Below are 27099 nucleotides of genomic sequence, written 5' to 3'. Positions count from 1 at the left end.
TTCCTCCTGACAGTCCAGAGACGTGCAGCTCAGGATAGTTGATGACTCTGGATGCACGTCAGCTGGGACTCTGGTAGGCTGCCCGCTGCGTGGATCGTTGTTAACCATTCGAGGTTACATAGTGAGGTTACATAGTGAGGTTACATAGGACTTTTAACTCCCTTCTGTCTCGAGCTGGATGTTGCCGTTGCAGCCGTATTGTGAACACAAAGCTCAGTTTGTTCCCGTTTAGTTCAGAGTGCAAACTAGAAGCTCTCGTCTGATGGCTGTGAGCAGAAGAGACGGGCTGATGCACTGATGGCGAAAGAGGAAGTAGAGATGTGATAAACACACACACACACACACACACTCTATGTTGGCTGTCTGTTGTGTACACACACATGCTGTTAGATCTTCACACACACACACACACACACACATGCTCTGACACTTCTATATCTGGTTCCTCTCGTACTGTACGGTACAATCAGTGGAAGTGACGCGCAGTAAAAACACAACAGGGATACCGATCAGGCAGCGGGAGATAAAAGCCTGAGGACAGGTAGAAGTGTTAATAAACCACACACACACACACACACACACACACACACACACACACACACACACACACACACACACACACACACACACACACACACACACACACCATTGTTCACTGGTTTGGTGGTCTTTGTTTCTAAATCAGAGGATCTGAGATGTGACTTCCTCCTGAGGAAGAAATCGTTTTGTCGACAAAAACCTACATTTAAGAAGGAAGGAATCTTCAGAAGAAAACCGAATTACTTTGGATGAAGATTCATATCTGCATTCTAAATACACAATTCATTCAGGGACAAGTGACTCTACAGTAGTCACAGGTGTAGTCACAGGTGTAGTGTCACAGGTGTAGTCACAGGTGTATCACAGGTGTAGTATCACAGGTGTAGTCTCACAGGTGTATCACAGGTGTAGTGTCACAGGTGTAGTGTCACAGGTGTAGTGTCACAGGTGTATCACAGGTGTATCACAGGTGTAGTCTCACAGGTGTATCACAGGTGTAGTGTCACAGGTGTATCACAGGTGTAGTGTCACAGGTGTAGTGTCACAGGTGTAGTATCACAGGTGTAGTCTCACAGGTGTATCACAGGTGTAGTGTCACAGGTGTAGTCTCACAGGTGTATCACAGGTGTAGTCTCACAGGTGTATCACAGGTGTAGTGTCACAGGTGTAGTGTCACAGGTGTAGTATCACAGGTGTAGTCTCACAGGTGTATCACAGGTGTAGTGTCACAGGTGTAGTATCACAGGTGTAGTCTCACAGGTGTAGTGTCACAGGTGTAGTCACAGGTGTAGTGTTGTAGCGCTTGCTATTACCCCGTATATTTTAAGAAACAAGACGTGTTGTGAAGCAGGAAGCGTGTTCACGTTCCAGCGCTCCTGATCTGCTCTGGTGGAGCTTTTCCTCTGACTTCCCGCCTCGTCAGTGAGTCTCCGGCTGTTCTGAGACTCGCTCACTGTTTCGGGGACATAATGCAGCATTTATTCAGAAAAGGACAAGAGGCTGTTTGTGCTCCTCAATGATCCACTTTATCTGTCGGAGCGTGCAGCTGCTGTGTTGGTGTTCACATTGTCTCGCGGTCTAACCGGAGGGACTGCGTCACCGTCTTCTGCTTAATTGAGGAATCTGTTGTTCTGGTTTCGGGTTCAAGACTTTCTTTTGTCCTCTTAATGGGAAACTTAATTTACGGCAAATTGAAGACACAATGCGGCCTCGCACGTCAACATCTACCCGACCAACGTTCACAATGGTGGCAGAACGACCTCGTCACCTTTACTCCAGAGCGCGAGACGTCGTGGAGGGAAAACTCATCCCGTTCAGAATAACCTCGCGTCACTCCGCTGGATCGCTTCCTGTCTTCCTACATTGTCCTCCTCTGCTCGCTGTAATTACCCTCATTAAGGAAATCCACCATCTTCCTCGTCCTCGTCTTCACCGTGACGCCTTTAAGGCCGGAGGAATTTTGTGTTTACGTCTCTGCTGCCGGGGAGCCGAGGCTGTTTGTTTTACAGTTCGGATGATTGAAACAGAAGCGATCCAGGAAATGAAGTTCCTGGATCCCAAAAGTCAAATGTATTAGCAAAGCACAGAGCAGGAAATTGAATGAGCAGCGGAGTGGAGGCCTGCTGGGGCGTTTGAGTCGTGGAACTCTGCAGCAGGTTTGGTGTCAGAGGAGAAACTCTTCGAGGTTTCAGGTCAATGAGCTGAGAGCAGATCAACGGAAGTATTTCCTCTTCTCCTCTTCTTTGATTTGAATATTTTAAAGGTTTGAAACCAATCGTCTGTCTTAGATTTATGTATTTCCTTTCATCTCAAAGCCTTTCAGATCATGTTTTGTCTCCGACGGGGCTTCTCGGGGTGCAAACTATCGGGTCATTTGTTTCTAGTATTTCACTCATCATCAACTCTTTTAGATGTTGCAAAGAGAAAGAAGACGAGCTTCAGATGGTAAATATTAAAATGAGTAAGAATGGGTGGAGGCAGGTGTTTGGTTCACCGGAACATGAAGCTCGAGCTGACGGATGGTTTTTCTCTGAAGGACAAAACATTGATTTTTATGTTTTTAATCAGATTTCCCTTCGTCGTCCACGTGGTGCCGATGGTGCAGAGACGATCGATTCGGACGTTGTGATGTGATTGTTAAACGTCTGGAAAAGATGAGAGATTCCTTCTTGAATTATGGATTTCTGTTCAAACTGTACGTCACCGTGTTCAGACAGAAAACCCATTTTCCCAAAAGGTCAACTTCTCTTTCATTTTTAGATGAAGTTCCCAACAGCTGACGTTTCCTCTCTTCTCTTTAAGTTTATTGTTTTCATGGGAAATGTTAAAAGCGCCCTTCTGTCCTTTGAAGCAGCGTTGAAAAGTCGACCTCATAAAAATCCTTTTGAAATCCACAAAACCCCAAAACTAACGCCGTCGTTTCAGAGGCGGCAGCCTTTAAATGTTTGAACCTGAAACTGCAGAGAAGAAGATGAGTTCACGTTACCTTTGTTGCTTTTAGGCTGGACTCTAAACCGTCAACGTCCTTCAGAGGAATCAAACCTTTACCTTGATCCCGTTCCTATGATACCCAACACAAAGTCACTCTTCGTCTTCTTGTGTGTTTTATCTATAAAGGTTCAGCAACTCGTGACAATGAGCGCTCGTTAAATGCAGACTTTTAGATTTAGACAACAAAACGACTTAGTTAGGTTTAAGAGAAGATGGTGAAATATTTAGTTCGGTTTTGGAAAAGATTGTTGTCTGGGTGAAAAGAAAACCTTTAAACTTCCTCATTTTATGATTATGTGGATAACGTACGAAATCATTTCGTGGGATATCTACAAATTCGGGGCATTATTTGTTGTAGGTTCAGCTGAGAGTCTGCTTCTGACATCTGGCATCGCTGACACTGAGCTATACGTCTGCATTTTACAACACAACAAACTCCGACAACACCGGCGCTCCTCTCTCACATGACGACAAACAGACAATGAAAAGGGTTTTATTTATGTTCCTTAACGTTGTCAGACACGTCTGATAACACTCTGAGCCTGTCAGTGGCAGAAATAAGCAACCTTTAGTGGACGTACGTTGACGGTGAAGAGTTGCCTCAATAATCAAAACTATTTCAAAAAGCTGTCGTCCTCCGACGGGAGAAAGTAGAGTCCAAGAAATACCAAAGTTACCCTTTAAGCGTCTGAAATGGAAGACGTCGGCGGGAGTTTCTCGGCAGCCGTTCCAAAGATCGACTCCGACACTCGGCAGCTGTGAAGCACGGCGTCGAGTGTTGGACTCGCTTCTCAAAGAAACGCTGCAGCGCCGGTTCCGTCGTGAAAGCGGTTCCCCGGGACTCGTGCAGAAATTCTCGGTTCATTAAATACGCACTTCGGGTTCCAGCTGCACATCTGTATGCAAAACAGGCACACCGGCTCCCTCAGCCTCGCCGTCACAAGAGGAAGGCTTAGCACCACTAAGTGTGTGTGTGTGTGTGTGTGTGTGTGTCTGTGTGTGTGTCTGTGTGTGTGTGTGTGTGTGTGTGTGTGTGGCTGATTGAATGAGTCGAGATGAGGAGGAGCGGACAGATGTTGCTGAATCTCCAGGAACTCAATTAGACCTCGCTGCCTGATGTGAATCGTGCGGTGCCGTACGATGACGTGTTCCCGTGGCTCGTTTGTCTTTGTGCGTTTTCCTTTTATTGGCCGATCGACAGCAGGAGCCAAAAAGGTGCTCCAACCGTGAACACGTTGTCCACAAGGGTCAACGAGTCTCCTTCCTCTCACATTTGCCTCCAGAGAGACGGGAGGAGCAGCTCACTGGCTGGTTTTTCTATTTCGTTGAGAGAGAGGAAAAGAGGAGCTGGAGGCTGAAGTCTCTGTCCTACTGGACGGCATTTATGCTTTTGCTCCTTTACGGTTTCTTTGTGAACTTCACAATAGTTCACTACTATAATGAAGTAGTGACCGTGGGTTGTCTACGTCATCGTTTTCAAAGATGCTACTCAGGAGTTTTCAAACTAGCGTTTTTCAAACAGCTCTGTTTTAGCTCTAAGACTCCGGACTAACGTGGACGCTAACCGTGAACGTAGCTAAAGACGTGCGTGAGTAGTGTGTGGCTTCAAAAATGTATCGAAAAAGTTGATTTGTATTGTGTAATTAGAGCCAATATTAACACATATTAAGCAGTATCCTACTCAAAGGTTGGCCGTGCATTTGTGTTTTTGTTTGAGATTAATTCAGTAATCAAGTAGATTATAATTATTAACTGAATAATAGTCGCAGCCGAACAGAAGCTCTTTTATTTATTTTATATTTGTATTCGTAGCCGTCAAAGCCGCTGCGTTCCGACTTGTTCCACAGACTCTCTCTGTTTTGCATCCTGCAGGATATTTGGGTGTGATCTTCTTTATGGCGTCCTGTTGACAATGGAGCACTTTCATGCTGCTCTGGATTCTATCCGCAGCATTTGCCTGCGGTGACTTTTGTACATGTGGCTCATGCAAAGTGAAACCCCGATGGTGACGGAGTGTCGAGTCTCAGATTGGACTTGAAAGTCGCCCTCACGCCAAACTGCTGCTGTACTTTGGGCTGATTAAGAAGCAAACAGCCGGTAAACAAACAGCTCAACAGGTTTTATTGAGACGTTTTTACAGCTCAAACGCTGCTGCGTTCATACCGTCACGTCGTTTCTGAGCCAGTTGGGTTGAACATTGAAGACCAGTCGAGTTGGTTTCTTTAAAAAGGTCCCGGGTGCATTTAGAGGTCTGGTAGAACTAGAGTGGAACTGTAACAGGTCCGTGATGTATGACATTCGACACAACAGAATGATGTTTGTGTCAAGTTCACGACTGAACTTCCACGAATCTAATTTCCTTCTCTCATTAAATCATCATTGTGTGTTAATACAAACAATGTGCTGCAGAGCTAATCACAGCCTCCGGCTCAGAACGCATACCTCGTTGTGCTCACGCCGCGTCGTCGCCTCCGGTGATTTCTCATTAAAATAACGGAACAACGCCTCGCAACGCTCCGCGAGGAGCTCCGAGCGTTCGGCTCTGCAGCAGTGGGAGCTTCAAAATGTCAGCAAGCTCTCTCCTCTTCTTTTTAAAAGACGATGGAGACGGAGAGAAAACAGGCTGCAGGAAAAGAATGACAATGAGGTGTCAGCGAGGGGGGGGATTGAAAAATGTGTGTGTGTGTGTGTGTGTGTGTGGGGGGGGGGGGGGCAAACAGCCCCGGGTTATTTACCCAGCTCTGAGGGATCGGACATGCTAGCTCGCTCAAACATACGCCCTGCTGACAAGCAGCTCTCGGGTGGCTGACATTTTCATTTCTCTGTCTCTCCGCCTCCTCCACGGTCCTGACCTTTGCAGGTGAGGCTCGAGCTGTCTGAAGGGAACACGGGGCCGGCAGAGAGAGGAGGGCGCTTGAGATGCTGCAGCCGGTTAGCCGGGCGGCCAAACGGTCTCCTGTGTTTGAAACATGAGCTGAATGTAGAGCTGCAGGGAAATAAATGAATGTTTGCTGGTTGTGCTAATGACAAATCCCCCAAACACCAACACATTCACACATTCTCACTATTTGTCCATCGTAGGGTCACTTGCATATTACAATAACACATGTTTGACCCTACCGGTGTTGCTGTCTGTGTGTTTTGGTTTTATTCGCAGGTTCTGAGGTATTTGATGAGATTTCTGGTTTGTGGAGCTCAGACTGTGAAGAGTTCTCTTGTTGCCTTTCAGTCGATTTAAAGTGAATATTTTGACATTAATAATGGATCAAAGTGTTACAACCCGACTCTGCAGCTCCCCCACTTTATCCTCTCTCAGCTCTGTTTTGTTTTGGTGCTGCGGCTGCACTCTTGAGCTTCTTTCAGCGGACGGGTTCCCAACGCTGCCCGCTCTGCACCAAACGGCAGGCGACGGAGTTGTCGACCGGCTGCTGAACAAGAATCAGCAGAGACCAAAAATACTAAAGACAAATGAATATTGGACTTCAGCAGTCGGCCGGACGTTCTTTTGCTGCGTGTTTGCAAAGTAAGAACTTCAAAATTCCACGAGAGACAAGATGTCTGAAAAACACGGCCAAATACGACCAAACGGCAGCTTTTAAATGGCCCTTTAGGAGAAGCAGCCCTCTGCCGTGAGGAGTGTCGGACGGGTCAGCGCTGGGAAAGAGTAACTGACGCTCTAATCGAAGGCTGCAGCCTCTGAGCTGGCAGCCGAAAAGCTTTTAAAGTGTCCCAGTCAGTGCGTCTCCTCCAGCGGTGTTATTGCTGCGACGGCTGTTATCTCGGATCGAAGCTCCGACTCTTTGACAGCGACGACGCGGCCGACCTCTGACCTCTGACCTCTGACCTCTGACCTTTGACCTCTCTGTCGGCCCAGACGCTGACGGAGTTTCTCCGGAGACGTGCAGCACTCGGCCTGCAGTGCGCCGAGTTTCACCTTTTTTACTCCACATTGTTTTCAGTTAGTTTAACAAAACCCTGACGCTGTACTCGGCTGATGATTTAGTCTGAAACTGTGCATGCTGATATTCAGTCGCAGTAATTATCCGCCCCCCCCCCCCCCACCTGCAGCCCAACATTCAGGTCCATCTCAGTGTAAAACAACTGAAGCCGGTTCAGTCAGACCTGTTCCTCCGACAGGTGAAAGCTGCAGAGCCTAGATCTGCTGAAATAGAAATGCATGTCACCGGCTGGTTAGGATGTGGTGATGCTTCTATTGCAACACGGCAGGAAGCAGATCTGCGGCGTAATCCTGGATGGCACTTTGCAGCCGTGGGTTAAGATCTTTGTCTCTGTTTCACTAACGCTTCTTTAGCTCACAAAGTGCCCGTATGTGTCGGAGCAGTCGACCACAGCATCGGTTGGTGTTTTTAGATTCACGTTGTGAGCAGTTGCAGCTCCGTGTCTTGGCATCCTGTGGTTTGACGTCTGCACACAAACAGAGTCCAGTTTTGGAAACGTCCAGGAAGTTTATTTGGCTCCAAATAGGTGAGTGGTCGGCGCTTATCCTGCGAGCTGCCAAATCCTTTTATATCCACTGTTGATTCTCCCAGAAATGAAGAGCAGGAGCCTCACGTGTTGCTGTGGGAAGTAACGCAGATATTCTTCCCACAGCAGATGTCTTTATAAATGACTCGTCTTTTTATTCTCAGTCGGGTCACAGAGAGGTTGAAGGAGGAGTCGTGGAGACGGGAGCGAAGCTTAGTTTGAAGTGCTTTTATTTCCTGGGATTCTTTTAAATTCTGGGGCCTGCGTAACGTTTGCAGAGCAGCTTTGCTTCCTTGTTGTTTTCTGTGTCGCTGCTAAAATTAAACTTCCCTAAATGTCAAGTCAGAACGTGTGAGAGGGTGTGGAGCGAAGGCCTGGGTGTTAACGCGCACAAAGCAACTGTTTCTTGAGACATGAATTCACTCGTGAAGGCCTCGTGCATGAACACACACACACACACACACACACACACACACACACACACACACACACACACACACAGACACAGACACAGACACAGCAGGAGCCAACACCTCTGAATTCCCAGCATGCACGGCGCCTCCTCTGAACTGTGTCTGTAACAGTTAAGTGAGCCGCGCGGTGCAGCGACAGGCCTTGTGATTGCAGTTGGCAACCGGACGCGTAACAAGTCTGAACGACGGCGAGGCCGCCGGGGAAAAATCAAACAAATCTGCCAGACCCCCGATTTCAGACGCCGTCGCTGTCACACGTGCAAAACAGCGACTGCTGACCAATCCGTCACACTGCTTTAAAAAAGCCATGCTGCGAGCAGGAAACAGAGGAGGGCTGTGTCTGTGTGTGTGTGTGTGTGTGTTTGCATGTGTGTGTGTGTGTGTGTGTGTGTGTGTGTGTGTGTGTGTGTGTGTTTGCATGTGTCGGTGTGTGTGTGTGTGTTTGCATGTGTCGGTGTGTGTCAGGAGTGCAGGCAGGTCTGAATGTGCTCTCTCCGGGGTCGGGTGAGGTGAGTGGTATGAGTCAACATAATGGATCTCGGGAGTCGGCCTGTTTCTGTATGAACGCAGGCTCACAGCTGAACGCGATCGCTCGTATTCCTCTTTAAAGCAACTTGTATCTCGTACGTGAGTCGACAACTTAAACACAAGAACATTGGAACTGGAGCATTTCAATCACAGTTACAAAGACAGATTCAGAGGGATGAAGACTAGTGGCTGTAGCAAAAGTAACGTTATTTTAACTTCTGTACGCAGGTTAACTTACATAACGTATTTAACTTACATAACGTATTTAACTTACATAATGTATTTAACTTGCATAATGTATTTAACTTGCATAATGTATTTAACTTACATCATGTACGTAAAGTACTTAACTTACATCAGGTACTTAAAATAATTAACATGCATCATTAGAGACAAAGATACAAAACCTGAACTAAATATAACGAACACAATTAATATTTCACCACTTTTCCTTCATCCGATTCCAGAAAACCAAATATTTCTCTGTTGGCTCTTAAAGTCTTTTTCTTATTTCTTATTCTAGGTTGCGATGGATGGGGGCGGGAGGGAGATAATAGTTGTGCAAGTACACACGTGTGTAGATATTTGCGTATAACTAGACACCTGCCAGCCAAGTCAAGCGACACATTGATCATATTCTCAATTTCACTTCCACCAGAAAACGCAGACGCTCTTTTCTCACACTTCCTCTTTTCAATATATTTCAGTGTTTCTCTGCCGACTCGTCCACCTGTAACACGAGGTCCAACGATGAGCCTTAACGAGGACACGACAGTGAAATATGCTTAGTTATAGTGACCAACTCTGGATGTCCTCGTTCAGCTCAACTCTCTGTGTTCATGAGACATTTTCATTTATCTGAACTATAAATTCAGAGGTGATTCGTTATGACGTGATTTTCCAAACCGAGGCTTTCTCTGAACTCCAAAACCCGCCGGCGGGATTGAAAAGCATGTTTTCTCACTGAAATTGCACCGTTTATGATCGTCAGATTTACATCTGTCCGACGGTCCTTGAACGCATCGTGTTGGACGCATAAACGAATCTTAAAAATTTGATATTTCATCAAAAACATTTTATCAAAAACATTTTGTCTCATTGAAAATGTTGCCAGGAGGTTTAAGGTAATTCTGTTGCTCTGTTACATTTCTATCCTGCGGTGCTCAGCGCTCTGTGTGTTTGGTTCTCTTTGATGATGATGATGATGATGATGATGATGATGATGATGATGAAGAAGGTGTTCATCGGGGGGGCCTCCTCTCTTCACAGGGAAATGTTGCAGATCAAGTGTTGCTCCATTGATCTCACTTTTGTGGTAGCTTTTAGTCCGAGGTGATGGGAGGGTGTGTGTGTGTGTGTGTGTGTGTGTGTGTGTGTGTGTGTGTGTGTGTGTGTGTGTGTGTGTGTGTGTGTGTGTGTGTGTGTGTGTGTGTGTGTGTGTAAAGTGCTCTCAGACTTCGCAGTAAGTGAAGCTGACAGCAGTTCTTCCAGATTACAGGACTCACCGGAGCCTTTTCTTCCGTCTCTCTCTGCCTTCGCTTCCCTCGGCCGCCATCTTTTATTTTGTGTGAACTCTTAATAATTTGATGAGAGCCAGCAGGGTAATATTGCGGCTGTCAGATAACCCCCCCCCCCCCCCACACACACACACACACACACACACTTTAGACTTATCTTACTCGCATTAAGGTTGTAATCACAGAAGCACAACTCGATTAGCCCGGATGAATTACTCAAATTCCTCTTGGCACCGATGCAGCTCAGTGATTTGCTCCTCTGAAATATGAAGTGGCTCGCAGCCACGACGGAGAAACGGGCTTTAATGTTTGAGCTGACTGGAAGAAGAAAAGCACAAATATCAGCCTGCAGGCCTGAACACATCCTATGTTTTAGCTGAGAGACGTCCAGTATGGATACACATCAGTTTATACTCCAGCCAATAAGGAACAAGCAGAATATACATCACATCTATAATAAGATGAGTTAGCACTGAGGGCTGGAACCGTGATTCGTTACGTCTTTGTTGTTCCCATCATGATGTCACACAGTTCAAAGGGTTTAAAGATGCTCAACAGGACACCCTGGTAAAGTCAAATAATAAAAGTTCAGTCATTGCTGATACATCTTCTGATGTTCTCAGGCTCCTGCAGTTGTTTCCTTAATCAAACTATAATCGTTGGCGTGCGAGTCCACAGGAGTGAAACCAAATGTTTCTTCTCCCTCCTCCTCTGTGATCTCGTCTCCATCACACTCGGCTTCTTTCTTGATTCTGCATCCCTCCCCCACTTCTCTCTCTCTCTCTCTCTCTCTCTCTCTCTCTCTCTCTCTCTCTCTCTCTCTCTCTCTCTCTCTCTCTCTCTCTCTCTCTCTCTCTCTCTCTGTTTATACCTCCCCTGCTCTCCCTCACATCCTGCACCCCCTCCTCTGTCCTCACACTCCTTTAAGACTGCCCTTTCTCTGCCTCGAGCTGTTTCTTTTCCACATTTCCACTCTCTACATTCCTCTCTCTAATCACTCTCTCTCTCTCTCTCTCTCTCTCTCTCTCTCTCTCTCTCTCTCTCTCTCTCCGTTGACCTATAATTAAAACCAGTCGGCGAGGCCGAAACGTGCCGCGTTCGAGCGTAACGCCGAACTTCCCGTTCGTCCGTGTCCGAGCGTTAGATTCAGCAGCCGCTGTGAGAAGTGAACGTTTGGACGCTTTAAACCTAACGTGGCCACTTCTCAGCTTCCTGTCGTACATCCGTCAGCAACAATGCCGGACACAAAGGCGCCGTTCTCTGGGTCCATCAGGTCCGCTTCTCTGCTTTCAGCAATTACCGCCCGGACCGCGGACTAATGCAAAGACCATGAGGTTTAACTCGAGCCAAAATGGACCCTTTTCTAAATGGCTTCCTGTTTCCGTAATAACAATGGAGGCCACACAGACAATAGGAGTGTGTCAGCGAAACCTAAGTGTTTTTGTGGGTGTTGACCCACTTTAGCTAATCCCAGGTCTGCAAGTCCGCCTGCAGAGCTCACTATCAAGAAATACAATCTATCGGTTTCATGTACAGGGACACGGATTATCTGTTTCTCTAGTGTCACTCAGGATGAAAATAACGGAGATTCAAGTAGGATTCTTAATCGTGGTGGACAAACAAATTAAATAAATCCATGTGAGTAAACAACAGTCAGAGCAAGTGACTACTTTATAATATTTAATGACTATTGGTGAGCGAGAGAGGACGAGTCCAACAAACAGGACTTTACACCAGAAGACCGGTGTTCAACACCCTGTTGTGGTTTTTATGGTAGTGGTTCAGTTGCCTAAACCCAACCGTAGATGATGACAATTTAATGGAAGTGCAACAGTGAATCTCTTGAGTCGCCCTTTAACACACGTGTTACTTTCTCTTTAACGTGGACTCCAGGAGGAGTTGATGTTGCAGAGGCGAATAAACAACAAGCAATGAAATAAGCAACAGTTTAACAGTGCAACTTCATACAACACATTAAATATTTAAAATTAGAAATGCAACACACTGTGAGATACATAAAAGACATATGGAGGAATATTTAAAAATAAATAATGATAAAAACAGAAATGAAAACTAAGATAATGATGAATGTTTGAGGTAAAGTCAAAGACAACAGAGAATATATTTACATTTAACCGGGTTTTAAGATTTCTATCACACTTTTAAACACTCTGGCCGCTCAGAACATCTTCATTCACCACTCAACGCTGCTCGGCCTCTGGAGGGGTACCGGTGGATGGATGGGGGGGGGGGGGTGTAATGTACCATGGAACACTTGTCTCCTCCTCCAGTGCAGGGAGTGAACATGGGGGAACGAGAGAAAGACCTCACGGCCCTGAAATATAGATGAGGTCTGAGGAATGGAGGCACTTCGCCGGCTTTTTTCCATCCTACCACCTCAATGCATCCTCCCCCCCCCCCCCCCCCACACACACACACACACACACACACACACACACACACTAAATCACACACACAACACCCAAAACAAAATATTCCTCACACGCACCAAATCTCTCGCAAGAGGCAGCACAACATTCACACTGCAGCTCCAGCCATCCACCTCCCAATGGTCAGCTAAACCCCGGCTCTCCCTCAACACACACACACACACACACACACACACACACACACACACACACACACACTGTTTGAGCCCCCCCCACCCCCCACCGTGCCTGCATTATTGAAACCCACTTAGCACGCTGGCTTTCTCCTGACATCTGACTCACCGAAGCAGTGACCCGAGAGCCCGGAGAGAGGAAGGAAGAGCTGGATTCTGTGATTCTGCAGCAAAAGAGACAAGAGAAGAAGTTACTCTGATATTCTGGAGAGGAAGAGCTCGTCTCATGTTAGAAAGAAAAAAAGAGAGGAGGAGCGACTTTTAGCTGCAGAAGAAGAGCCGTGTCTCTTTTCTAGCGAGGCAGCGATATCTTGATGCAGCAGAAAGCGATTGTGACATTTATCAACAAAAGCCTGGTCTGAAGTCAGTGTCGCAGCATCTATCTGCCATTTAAAAGAGGCATTATTCACATCGTGAGATAGCGGGTTTCGTAAGTGAACTCTGCTTGTTACACACTGAGGGACGTTCATGTGCAGTCGGATGGAGTCGCTCTGCTTGAACGCTTGATTCCTCAGCTGATAACCGCTCACTTCTCCAATTTGCAGAATCCGCCATTTAAATGGAAAAACTTAGTTAGGTTCAGGAAAAGATGGTGAAATACTTAGTTAGGTTTAGTCAACATAAGTGATTCCTTTGATTTAGGAAAAGATTGTCGTTGTGCGTTGAAATACTTTTGGAAGTGGCGTTACTGACCTACGCAAGTTACCCGTCAAATAACTGAACTTTGACTTGTTTCACACGGGGAACTAACTCTGTCCTGGAGGAAAGACCGTTTTTTTGTTTGTGAAGCTATCTTTTAAAAAACAAAAATGTATTCCCACTTTGATAAACATCTTTCAGTGAACGCCTTGAAAGCTAAACCCGTTGGCAGATTGTCAAAGTGCATTCCATCTCTTGTGAAACAGCAGTGTTTGCTGAGTCAAACTGTACTTCATGGTTGTTTTATGTTGCACTCTGTGCAGAAAGAAGCAGCCTTTGCTTTGGGTCGACCCACCGAAATCAGCTTGTTCTACTTCAAGCTTTCTTAAGCTTAGCTTTGGGTGGAGAGAAATAAAAAAGGCACCGGTCATAGAAGGAACAGCAGAAAAGCTTTGTTGGTGATTTCCAAGTTATTTCCAGTGTGTCACTCTACGGTTACAGTTACATTAAGTAACACCAAGTGTGTGTAAATACATCATTTGAGGAACTGTGAATGAGGAAGTGCAGTATATCTGCCCAGAGGGAGAGTTTCATCTTCTCACAATCTGACTGTTTGCTAATGGAGGAACCACAGATAAGAAGCCGATCGCTCTTCAAAAAGCAGGAACAAGAGGGAACGTGTGGTGAGAGAATTCGTCTCGTATTCTCTTATAGGCCGATAAACCTTTATGGCTTTCATTCCCAAACTCGTCCGTCTTGAGAAGAGATTTCACATTCAGATAGTTTCAATTTCATGCCGTTGTTTATCAAATTAGGAGTTATACTCTTTAAATAGATTTTTGGAACAAAACTCTGCAAGAAGCATTTTTTTGATGATTTTAACAAAACCTGGACGTTAGAATCTATATATCAAAAACATGTTTAAGTGCTAACAAGTGTCACCAATGTTGGAAAGAATTGATTTTATTTACAGTTTATTTTTGGTCACATGACTGTTGGTCTCAGGTGAATCAATCATGGCTTCATAGTTGAACTAAGTTACTCAGAATTTAATGTTTTTTTTACAGGATCTGGTTAAAGCAAATGGTTTGTTTTAAGTGTAATTTTAAATGAGACGTAGATTAAAATGACTATATATCACAATTTTAAGCTTCGATTTGGCTGCTTTTCCTGAAGGAAGCGGTCATCACACGTGAAATAATGTCTGTTTCACTGATTTCCACTTTAACAAACATCTTTCAGTAAACGCGTTCCTCTCTTGTAAAATAGCGCAGTGTTTGTTTGAAGTCGTACTTTGTGTTTGTTAATGAAACTCTTATTTGGATCATGATTTAGTCCATTATTCCTTTTATTAACTAAATAGTCATTTTGTCTTTTAATGCCTCACATTAGGTTACTAACGTTACATCTTAACACTATAACTGGTGATTAACTTTATTTATGTTAACTTAACTTGCTATGCTGTTAGCTAGCTAACCTTTCTAACGCTACTTGAGCTCGAGCTAGCTAACGTTACAGAGCTAGCTCCGCCAATATTAGCCAACCTGATGTAACGAAACAGACCAAGTGAAACATTATCTGAGATGTTAACAGTTCAATAATCATGAAGACAAAACAATACTAGAGACTTTGCATTTCAAATGATAAGCACAACGTTACCTCGGCTCCTCGGTTGATCTCCACATGGCTGTGAAGGATGAACTGAAGCTGTTGTGTCCAAAGTCATCGGGAGCAGTCGGTCACGTCGTCATTACAGACACATTAACCTACAATAGACAGTACGATGTCGATGGATTGTGATTCACTGAAGTTGTATAGAGAAGCGTATTTCCACCTCTTCACAGAAAATACTGTCATGCTGCTGATTTACAGTAGTCTGCTGTTATTGTTAATTGACAGCATTTAACTGTATATTACAGTTATTATGAAATACTATAAGATACCGTTGAAAATCCACCGTAGATTTCCAGCAATTCATTACAGTGAGATATATATATATATATATATATATATATATATGTATATATATATGCCCCTATTGTGTCTGTGTCATCCTATGAAGCTTCCCTCCACGCGATGCTGATACTCACCCGTTGTCTTTTCTGACGGTAAAACCGTGTTAAGATGATCGATTTTTATTTCTCAGGAGCTTCCCTTTCTTTTCTATGTTTTGAAAACGGCTCCATGTCTTGTTCTGTCCCAAACAAAAGGTGTCTGAAGAAGAGCAAGCACACGATTTTAGTAGTTTTAAGTTGGAGTTGTCTTGTTGCTCACGGTGCGGTTCTTATTCTGCTGTTTGACTCTCTGATTGTGGCCACGTTTGTGATAGTGAACTTGGGCTCGGAGACTGCTGGTCCCCGAGGCCCCCCCCCCCCCCCCGGGGTGCTTGTTAGGTGAGCTGGACGGGCCGGTCGGACTCGGTGGGGGGTGCTCAATGAGCCCAGAGACACTTCAGATGAGTCAATACCGAAGCTGCTCCCATGTGGAAAGATTGGGAAGTTTGTGAGTTTTCTTTGTGCTGAAAGAGGAAAAAAATCAAAAAGGGTTATTTAGCTTTTTGTAGAGCATCGTCTCACACACACACACACACACGCACACATGCACACGCACACACAGTGAACACAGCTCTACTGCCTTCACATCTGATAAAACAAAAGCCTTTAAGCACTTTGGAGAAGCTGCGTTTCATTTATCATTCCACCAATGAAACACTGACGTGGTAAAAATGTTCTAAAGTGACAAACCACCAAGTGTGAGATTGTGTGTGTGAGTGTGTGTGTTTGTGTGTGTGTGTGTTTTTGTCTGCACATTTCACTTTTGCCGTAGTCGGCTCCGGGTCTGAATATTGATAAGTCCTGTTCACTTCCTGTTTACGGTCCTGTTTGGGTCTGGATGCTGTGCGATGTATCCGGCCTTCACACGCAAAAAAAACCCCAAAATACAAAAAATAATTTGCGACAGTTGCAGCACTTTTTCGATAAAAAGGTTTGGATATTAGAGGCTTATAGGAGTTCCTTCTGTAAAAGAGTTACGCAGTGTATATGTCTAGGGCTTTTATTGTGAAAGGTCAGAACACAAGGACTGGATCTGGTTTACCCAGAAATACGTAGTTACATCCTGTTAGATCCGATTCATCGGCTGCTTGTAGTTTACGGACCCATTCATACACTGTGTATATATATATATATATATATATATATATATGGAAATGTTTGTGTATCTGCAATGTATTCTCTCTTTTGATCTTTGTATGTGAGTGCTCGTTTTGATAAGTTCTGTATAAATAACCGTTATTATAACCATATTATTGTTATTATTAATATGATAATCAACCACACAAGATATCTTTTTAGATTAAACATTCATTGCACAACATTAGATAACAATCTAGCGTTGAATATTACAATTAAACATAAACATTTTTAATTTTTTACTCAATTTGTTTTTTGTCGAAACTACGAGCCAATCGGCTCTCTGATCAGGTGACGGCCGTTTCCCATCATGCACCGGGCTCCAACGTGTTGTTGTTTGAATATGTTCGTCCTCACGACGTGATTGGTTGATGCCTTTTATTCTCCCCAAATATTCACGACGTCGTCCTCACTGTGAACATGTTGTGATAGAATCCTGCAGATATAAACCCTCAAACTTCTTCTTCTAATTTTCGAGATCATTTTTTGTTTTGTTTATATCTTTTTATTAATTAAAAGATAAATGCACTGATGTGTTGTCTGTAGCCATGACTACAGACAGACTCCTGTTTGTCTGCCAGCCCCAAAATCCAGTTCAGTGGGTCAACACACACACACACACACACACACACACACACACACACACACACACACACACACACACACACACACACACACACACACACACACACACAGTCAGACTGATGAAATTAGGAGCAGTTAACTGGGACCCTCCTCCTCCTCCTCCTCCTCCTCCTCCTGTGGTTGTTTATCGCTCCGATCGGCCTCCGTGTCTCCAAACCAAATGTTTGGGCTGCGTTCTCTGGGCTTCTCTAAACCCTCCAGGGGGGGTTTCATGTGCAACCCCTTAGAAAGAGTTGAGGGGGGGGGGCGCCTCACTGATAAGACAAACAAACAGACGTCAGACCGTCCTCAAAGTTTGCATCACCACAGGAACTTAAAAACGGGGCCTTTTCTCAACATTTCCTCTTCTCTCGATTCAACTGCATTCCAGACCCCCGAGCGCCTGCCCGCTCTGTGATTGGCTGGCTTATCGCCGTGGGGATGGGTGCTGGGCGTCGCCCACGCCCTCACAAATTGTCCAGATGTTTCTTTTAAAAGCAGCTTTTAGCAGACGGGGTTTGTCCCGAAGCAGAGATGAGTTTAGATTATGACGACAGAGAGGAGTTTTATTCATCAGAATAAATGTACGTAATGATGTGATAATAATAATAATAAAAGCATAATAAGCTGTTTCTCTTCACATCATGTGGTGAACAGCTGTACGTGCACACAGTCTTTATTTATAAAGGTTTATCTTCTGATGAATGAGGTCTCAGCGTTGACTCTTTTAATAACGATGTGCATTGTCTGACAGGAGGGCTGCACCGATAGACCGGCATGTCTTGTGTTAGAGCTGCCGGGGAGCTGCTGAGTCCACAGAGGAGAGGCTTGCTGTGCGGCCGGTGGCTCTGTTTGTAAGTCTGCCTTCCTGTGTTGGGTCGGTGACGGGTGTGTGTGCTGTGGTGACGGGCTCAGGAGCTTTGGTGACACGGTTTAAAGGGAGTCGGACGTTTGTTTCTTGGTGAGATAATTGTTGTTTCGTTGCTTCGGGTGAATCTTAAATGCTTGTTTTTAAAAACTCTACAAAACTAACAGATATCACAATAAAACGTCTTCACTTGATGAGTTACATCAACGCAATTGTGTGTTTTCTGAAATGTTATGTTTTAATATGGAAATGAAAGAAGTAGAGTCATTTTCTCATAGACTTCTATACAACCAGAGGAGTCGCCCCCTGGTGGACACTAGAGAGAATGCAGCTTTAACACATGAAGCTTTGGTTTCAGTTTGTAGAACCGGAGGTTCTGCAGCAGACAAACGAATGAGGTTTGAAACCCGACTTCACTCAGGACTTCATGTTGATGATGGTTGTAGGACTCAGACGAGGCTCCAGGCTCCAGTGATAACGCTCTAACTGTTCTGTTACATTTAGAGTTCAATGATTACTCAGCGTTTAACCCCCCCCCCCCCCGTTCCGTGACTGTTCTGCGTGAGCGTGGCTGGAGAGGAAATCCCACTCCGGAGCCCCCGTTAAGATGCTTTGAGTCCACTTTAATGCTCCATTTAAATCCACTTTTTATTGTCGGAGAGAGAGAGAACGTGTCGATGTGTGCTGAACATTACGATCATCGCTTTACATTTAGCAAGTCCTCCGTGAGAAGCTGGAAGTCTGAAGGAATACTGATGCAGTGTTTATTTGGTCCTCTTCTTTCCGTTCACGCTTCACTCTTCTGTCCTGAAGTCCTTAGATTCAATCATTTCATTCAACCTTTTTATTCATTTTCCACGTTTGTCCTGATCGATGTCAGAGTCAAAGTGTCACACAAGCGCCACATGAAAACACAAATAACAGTTAAAATAGCAAAACGTTAAAAACATCAGAAAGAATAAAGTCGGTTCTCAAATGATCCTGAATCTTGTTTCTAAATCGTTCATGCTAATAAAATAATCTGAGTCCGAACATTTTAAAAACCCTTCCTCCAATAAACGGTACGCACATCATTCGTCTGCAACGTTGTGGCTTCATGAGGAGGCGGTGTGTGTGTAACATGGCCTTAAGTATAAATGACATCATCATCAGCATAAACGACGAACGTCTCAATGAGCAGAACGAGCCGCAAACACAAACGTCAGCATTTCAAGGGAACCGTCCGTCTGTTTTAGCTCCTTAATGCTTCACTGCGTTCACCCGTTAGCCGCTAACTGCTAGCGCTGTGCAGTGAAGAAGTGAACGGCAGAATAAGAGCGACAACAAGAGCTGCAAATGATAAAAGCCATTTGCTCTCAATACGTTTAATCATGAGCTATTTTGATAATAGATTAATCAGGTTGAGTCATTTTTTTTTAAAGAAGTTAAAAGATAAAGATTTCTTTTGCCGTGTGACAGTAAACTGAATGTCGTGTTTGGGAAACACTGATGGACAAACGTGCTGATGTCATCAAGAATATAATGGGAAGATTCAAAGACGATGAACATGACGGTCCGTACAGACAGTTGTTCTCTCTCTCGGTTCCTCACGACGAGCGACATCCTTCAGGTTGCACACGAAATATAAATTAAACTTTTAAAATAAATTCCATTTTGCTGCCTGAGAAGCTTTGGAGTGAGAATCATCACTCACATTAAATCATCCAGATAACTCTGCTGTCCGTCTGCAAAGGTCCTTCACTCCTAAACATCCATTACAATCTTCTTCTCATCTCTATATTGAAGTCTTCTTCAGACTGAGCGTGGGAACGTTGAACAGGGTGAAAGGGTTAAAGGCGGTTTATTCTGGACTGTTGTTCTTGGTGATGGTGGTTCTTCTTGTAACCACTAGAGGTCACTACTTTCTACGTGTGTGTGACTGTGACGTGTGTGACGAGATGTGACTAAGACGGGTTTCTGATTTTCAGGATGAAAATGCGGCGGCACCGGGTGTTCCTGCTGTGCACGGTGGGCCTGTGCGTCATCTCCTTCCTCCACTACTACAAGGCCCTCCACTACGTCTCGCTGCTGCGCGAGCTCTCCGCCCCCTACCCCAACATCAAGTCCTTCATCATGGTCTCCGGCTTCTTCTGGAGGGAGAAGAGCGCGGGTGCCACACCGCTAAGCCCCGCCTCCCCCGAAGAGGCCCCTCCCCTACCGGTCCTCCGTCCGTCGGACACCAAAGGTCGAGCGGCGGCGGCGGCGGGTGCCGAGGGAGGAGGAGGAGGAGGAGGAGGAGGAGGAGGAGGAGGAGGAGGAGGAGGAGGAGGAGGGATGGCTCTGGGGAACGGCGGGGTCATGGTTGCAGGCGCGGGGCTGGAGATGAGGTTGAGGGAGGAGCCGGCGCCTCCTCACCCTTGGGAGAAACCGGAGGAGAACCAGCGGCTCGGCGCTCCGGATGAGGTGAGTGAAACGTGTCTTTACTGTAGAATAACAGTTAAAAAAGGGAAAAACACAAGTTGTATTTATTTGATAATTAAACTCTACCTATTTTATATATTAAACTATTCACGTATTTACATCCTCTACTTCCTGCCTCTCCTCTCTCCCCCTTCTCCTCTCCTCCTCTCCTCTCTTCTCCTCTCCTCCTCTTCTCTCTTCTCCTCTCCTCTCCTCTCCTCTCCTCCTCTCCTCTTTCCTCCTCTCCTCTCCACCTCTCCTCTCTCTTCTCCTCTCCTCCTCTTCTCTCCTCTCTCCTCCTCTTCTCTCCTCTCCTCCTCTCTCTTCTCTCCTCTCCTCTCCCCCCTCTCCACCTCTCTCCTCTCTCCTCTCTCCTCTCTCCTCAGCCTCTAGCTCTGATTATTGGTGTAGTTTTGGTGATTGTTTAAAGAAAACAGAAATATTAGTGGAATATTCATTTTAACGTGTAAACGGATTATTAGAAATAATTGTTTGTTTGGTATCAACTTTTCATCCAAATTGTTAAATATCAAAATAGCAACTTGAACCAAACCGCATCACGTTGTTTCATGAGAACATTAACGTTTTAAAGTTATTTTAGATTCAGTGTCCTCAACGTAATCCGGTTTCTACCAGCTCACAGCGGTTCTTGCTCTTCTTTGGTGTTTACTTCATGACTGTTCGGGGGTCGCAGTGCTCGCCTTCATCCTCCTCCTCTCTTCTTCGTCTCTTCTTTTCAGGAGCGAGCCGAAGACCATTTGAAGCCGCGGAACCCCAGCCGCCCGGCCCGGCCCGCGGGGCCCGACCTCCCGGAGGTCCCGTTGGTGGGCGACGAGCAACTGGACGCGTTGCACAAGAATCCGTTGCCCGACCCTTTGGAATCCATGGGAGACCTCCACACCCGCACACACCAGCTGCAGCACGACAAAACCCCGTACTTTGTGCGAACCAAGGCGGGAGCCCTTTGCTTCAGACAGGGGACGGAGGTGGCCGCCCAAAAGGAGTACTCTGGGAAGTTAGGGGGCGGAGGGGACGGCGGCGCTCGAGCCGCCGGGCAAAGGAAACCTCTGGAGGTCCAGCAGCCGCCCTCCATCGCTCCGAAGGCCAAGACCAGGACCAGGGGCGGCGGCGGCGGCGGAGCCGGCGGCGGAAAGCGGCTGGTGAAGTGCGTTTGTCGGCCGGGATGGCACGGACCTTACTGCGGCGTTCCCACCATGGTGTACCACTCCAATCTGCCCACCAAGGAGCGGCTGACGCCCAGGGAGACCCCGCGCAGGGTGATCAACGCCATCAACATCAACCACGAGTTCGACCTGCTGCACGTGCGCTTCCACGAGCTCGCACAGGCGGTTGATATTTTCCTCATTTGTGAATCCAACTTCACTGCCTACGGAGAGAGACGACCTCTGAGGTGAGACTTTGTCAACTTTAAAGAGGTAGAAAGATATACATTTATATTATAAAAGCCTCGTTATGGCGTTCAGGCTGGTCTCATCCGGCGTTCGTTTGTATGTTATCAACGTAATCACAAATGGTTTGCTGCGGTTTGCTGCGGTTGTTTACAGACAGCCTTCACGCTTCTTGAGCATCTAGTGCTCTGAATGACAATTAAAGCAAAAGTTCCTTTTGGAGACGACGTGAAAACTCCTCCGGGAGCAATTTTTACAGCAGATTAAGAGGCGAGCGACATGGCTGACTCTGCGTGCAGCCTTGGAAGCGGAGAGATGTGTTCAATCATAGGAAGTGACACCGCATGAAAGCGGCTCCGTCTCTGTCGCTCTGTGCACATCTACAGGTTAATTGAGTTGTTCTTGCAGTCAAGTTTGTTCGACATCTTTCATATTTGGGTTTCATGAATGAAATCCAATCGGTTCCCCTTTGTGTTCTGTGCAGAATGAAAATGTGTTGTAATCTATTACACCTGCTGCTGGTGCATCGCTACGTTTCTTGGTACAAACACTGACCGTCAAACATTAGAATAATGTGAAACTCAACACAAATGTGAATGTTTCGTCCTCGAGACGTTGGGGAGAATAGTTAGCGGTGATGTGACAAGTTTCTACATCACAACACAGATTCACGGGATTCCACTAAATGGCTTTTTCTGTAATTTTCCTCAGTTTCCTGCAGCTCCTGCTCAACGGTACGTACGACTACGTCCGTCACAAGATCCTCTACGTGTTCCTCGATCACTTCCCGGAGGGCGGTCGGCAGGACGGCTGGATCGCCGACGACTACCTGCGCACCTACCTGACGCGCAACGGCCTGTCCAGGCTGGCGGGCATCAGGTCGGACGACGTCTTCGTCATCAACGACGCCGACGAAATCCCGGCACTCGAGGGCCTCCTTTTCCTCAAGCTGTTCGACGGCTGGACGGAGCCTTTCGCCATCCACATGCGCAAGGTAGCAACTCGTCTGTGGGGAAGTTTTCTTTGTAATGTTTTAGTCACTGATTCTGTTCTTCTTCTCTCTCCCGTACGTCCAGTCCTTGTACGGGTTCTTCTGGAAGCAGTTCGGCTCTCTGGAGGTGGTGTCGGGCTGCACGGTGGGGATGCTCCGCGGCGTCTACGACGGCGACGGCATCAAGCTCCGCCGCCGCGAGTACTACACCATGCCGGGTTTCCGCAAGTACGAGAACGACACGGGCCACATCCTGGTGCAGTGGTCGGTGGGGAGCCCCTTCCACTTCGCCGGGTGGCACTGCTCCTGGTGCTTCACGCCCACCGGGATCTACTTCAAGCTGGTGTCGGCTCAGAACGGAGACTTCCCGCGGTGGGGCGACTACGAGGACAAGCGCGACCTCAACTACATCCGCGACCTGATCCGGACGGGCGGCTGGTTTGACGGCTCCATGCAGGAATACCCTCCCGTGGAGCCTAAAGAGCACATGTACGCCCCCAAGTACATGCTGGAGCACTACGAGAGGTACCGGTACCTCCTGGACAACCCTTACAACAAAGGGTCCAGACTGAGCGAGGGCTAGGAGGGTCAGCTAGGAGACGAGCCTTGACTTAACTAGCGGGACCCGAGGGAGGCCTCAGCACTGAGCGGTACTGAACTCCATCTCTCTTTGGGGCGACACCACATGTATCTCCACCAGGCAGCACCTGATGCTGCAGGAACTGAAAAATCATTATTTTGGGGTAAAAAAAAAGGGAACACTGTCATCCACGATGGATTTACGGAGAGGATAGTGGAGAGGATACAACCACTGGATAAACAAAATCATAGATTTCCTCACTCCTCCCCTTTTTGGGGGAGGAGCCTAGCTGTCTCTCTCTTTTCGTCACCCCCTCTCCTCTCTTTCTTCAGCCGAGCCGACCGGACGCACCGTTTCTGAGAGAAAGGGGCGGCTCGGAGGTAAAGAGGAGTTTCACGGCCGCGTGGAGGCGACGAAACGTGGAAACGAAGAGGCGTGGGTTCTTTTTTTTCCTGTCTTGTGTTTACTAAGGTTTCGGGGTCCGGCTGGTGTTCCCCAATCTCTTCCTGTCTTCCTGTCATACTCGGTGACCTCCTTCCAGAAACAGACACATATTCAGATATTCTTGGGTCTTCAGTAGAAAAGTGTAAAACCCTGTTAAACCCCCGCTGGAGTGCCCACTGCCAAATGAAATGTCTCCGCTCATCCATGTACTCACACTGCTGCACCTTCAGCCCGTCTCTCTGTGTTTGTGTGCGACCTGTCTTTGTGTCATAATTGCGTTGTTTCGGGCTGCGAATGAGGTGTGTGTGTGTGGGGGGGGGGGGGGGGGGGGGGGGGGGGGGGGGGGGGGGGGGGGGGGAGAAAAGGAGAGTAATGAGGGAGGACGGGGAGCGCTGATGAAAAGAAAAAGAAAAAGGAGACTCCCTCGACGTTCACGTTTTCCCACCGTGTCTGCTGAAGCACGAGTTGTTGCAAGTGTGTGTGTGTGTGTGTGTGTGTGTGTCTCAGAGCTCAACGCACATCTCTGAATAAATCATGCCAATCCGAGACGGATGAGACTCGCCGGTATTGTTTTTTTTGTTGTTCGTTTTTTGTCCGATAAAGAACAATCGAGATCGAACAAAGACCTTCAGTGTGTCCGTCGGGCAGCCGAGATGAGTTTTGTTTCCTTGGAAACTGAAGTGTGTGAGATGTTGGGATGAGTGGGAGGGTTTCACGTCAGACGAGAGGAGCTGCAGCGTTCAAACGAGGTCACCGTGGAGCGTGGGTCTCGTTTCCTGTTTCTGCGTCACGTGGTTTCTCCATGGCCCCGCCCCCTTTAGCTCCAATGGGAGGAGCGAACGTGAACACAGATGCTTTCGCTCCACAGTCACCACAGTAAAATATCAGACCCACTCTTTACAAGCCACGTATCTTCTTGAACATTCTGACACTGAAATGTCATTTTTAGAACACAAGTCAGGATTTGTCATGTTGTTTGAGCCGAGCGACACACTTTTTAATGAGTTCATCTCACAAGACTCACAGTGACTATCTGACCCCCGAATGGTTCCCGCTGGTTTCCGGCTGCTCATCATGTGTCCACAAGTGAAGCGCAACCAATGAGCCCTGAAGCTCCGCCCCTTTCTGCTGCACAGCGCGTTATCGCTTCTTTTTACATTTTAACAAAATTGCACCAAATGCAACACGCCCAGCGTGAAGTGAAAGAAAACACAAATACAGCTTTAAATTTAGATTCTTCTCTACACGTCCCACACACACACACACACACACACACACACACACACACACACACACACACACACATGTTTGGGTGTGTTTCAACTTCCACTTAATCCTCACAAGAATGTGTCGTGTCAGCAATAGGGATATATTTGTCCTTCCCCCTGTGCGCACAGATCACTGTTATCTGAACATCTAGGGCTCGAACCCCCCCCCCCTCCCCCCCGCTGGCATACCTCCCTCCTGTGTGGGCGTCTCGCGTGGGCCGGACACGCCAGCGTTTAGCGTTCTTGTCCGGGGGCGAAGGGATCCCAGCAGCACGAGTAACGATGCCAGAGAGCAGACGAACATTGCAGCAGACGGACGAGCAACAGTAATAAAAACCAGCAGACGCATCTTTTCTTTTAATTGCAGATTGGCTGCATCCACCATCTGCTTCCTTCAACGCCTGTCTGAGCTCCACGCTCACCGTGGAGCTCAGCAATCACAGCGAGCAGAGCCTCCAGAGGAGAGACATGAGCTCTGAGAATAGTTTAAATCCTGATGTTGTAGCCAAACAATGCCGTTTTGTCCTTAAAGTGTCCTTGAGCGCGACGTGGAAGCACATCCTCCTCCTTCACCGTTTAGTCCCTTTGCACCGCGTACGACCTACGACGGAGGCCTCGACCACCGCACGGGTGACGAAGCTGAGGTCGGAGCACATATGTCTGTCGGGCTGACTGTGAGCTCACAGTTTGGGGGGTAAAAGCGGGATTAGCCGACAGGCCGCGTGGCGGTTGCGTCGGGTCCGTCGGATGGCAGCGCGGTCTGCGGCAGCAGCTGTTGGGGGTTTGGTGTCGGCGCTGAGAGCCAAACTCCCGATCCGACCCCAGAGAGGCTGAGAGAGACGAGCTGTGAATAGGATTTGACATCAATGCTGGATTATTTATTGTTTTTTGCTTCTTAATTCGATTTACTGCCTTTTAAAAAGCTAGTGATTGATGGTGACTGACGACACAGGTGCTGCATGTTAGAGGGAGGAAAGCAGCGCAGTTATCGGAGTGGATTCATGTCAGAGATGTTGATTCAGGGAGTTATTCAACGTGGATGGTTCGTGGACCATTTCAGTTTGAATCACATCGTTTAATCTGCTTTACTGGGTGTTTAATGCTCTTAAAGCTGCATTCTCTCTACTGTCCACAGTTTATATGAAGAGCAAACAGAAGTAGAATGAAGATACTTAACAAAACCAATGAGAAATAAAAAATAAATTACTTAGCAAAGAGGTAAACAGAGAGAGAGCGTCCCGCTTCAGTCAAAGCCATGAACGGAGACTCGAAGCCCGATAAAAAGAATCCTTCCAGCGCTGCATCGTGCCGGAGGAAGCGCGGCTGTGATGGACGGAGAGCGGCTCATAACGGAGGGAATCAATGACGTGTCTGTGAACACGGCACGCCGCTGCAGACAGGTTGGATGTTGTGTTGCTTGGAAACAGACGTTTAAACCTTTATTACCTTTCAGTTATTGATTATCAGCAAAAGGGAAACGATTTGGACCCGTTTGGGCCAAAGCGCTGAAGAAGTGTTCACTATACTGAATGCAGGTCATCTGCTACAGTTTACTTCAGTATGTAGTTCTTCATCATTTATGCATATGTTCTATGCATAAATCATTTATTTGGTTCATTTCTGTGCTTAAATGCGTAAAGCGACCCTCCCGTGATCTAGTGCTGCACGTCCATAAAGTCGAGGGACTCGTAAGACACGAACAGAGAGAAAGTAAACTGGATCAGTCTTTAGAAACGGACGCCAACTCTGTGAAGATGCCGCTCGGCCTGTTAAACCCGGGTCATTAGTTTCAGCACACTCACTAACCATCAGCACATGTCTGCAGCATGCAGCGTGTGTGTGTGTGTGTGTGTATCCTGCACAGATGTGTGTTGCTGCACCCACCACCACGGTCCCCCCCCCCCCCCCCCATCTGTTGTTTTGCTAGCAGAGTGGCTGCCCCCCCCCCCCCCCCCCCCCCCCCCGGCCCTGTGGCTTCCACCGAGTGATC

General features: G+C 46.8%; 2 protein-coding genes across 7 annotated transcripts in view; both read left to right on the top strand.

The window, feature by feature from the left end:
- The window catches only part of mgat3b (beta-1,4-mannosyl-glycoprotein 4-beta-N-acetylglucosaminyltransferase b), a 48880-nt gene extending 21882 nt beyond the window's left edge, over window positions 1-26998 (top strand). For 3 of the 6 annotated variants that reach the window (XM_079159141.1, XM_079159140.1, XM_079159142.1), the window contains 4 exons: window positions 19946-20420; window positions 21158-21828; window positions 22538-22820; window positions 22903-26998. In XM_079159141.1, the coding sequence (XP_079015267.1) occupies window positions 19947-20420; window positions 21158-21828; window positions 22538-22820; window positions 22903-23400 (1926 nt within the window). In that variant the 5' untranslated portion in view covers window position 19946 and the 3' untranslated portion in view covers window positions 23401-26998. Of the gene's footprint in view, window positions 1-7407; window positions 7516-17864; window positions 17965-19945; window positions 20421-21157; window positions 21829-22537; window positions 22821-22902 lie in introns of those variants that run through there. The other 3 variants (XM_079159137.1, XM_079159138.1, XM_079159139.1) reach the window with 2 other exon arrangements.
- The window catches only part of tab1 (TGF-beta activated kinase 1/MAP3K7 binding protein 1), an 80707-nt gene that overhangs the window by 34684 nt on the left and 18924 nt on the right, over window positions 1-27099 (top strand). The gene's annotated exons all lie outside the window — the stretch shown is intronic.

The sequence above is a fragment of the Pholis gunnellus genome, assembly GCF_910591455.1.
Source record: "Pholis gunnellus genome assembly, chromosome: 5".
Taxonomy (NCBI): domain Eukaryota; kingdom Metazoa; phylum Chordata; class Actinopteri; order Perciformes; family Pholidae; genus Pholis; species Pholis gunnellus.
Note: the sequence above shows the minus strand (reverse complement) of the source record. Positions and strands in the feature narration are given on the sequence as shown.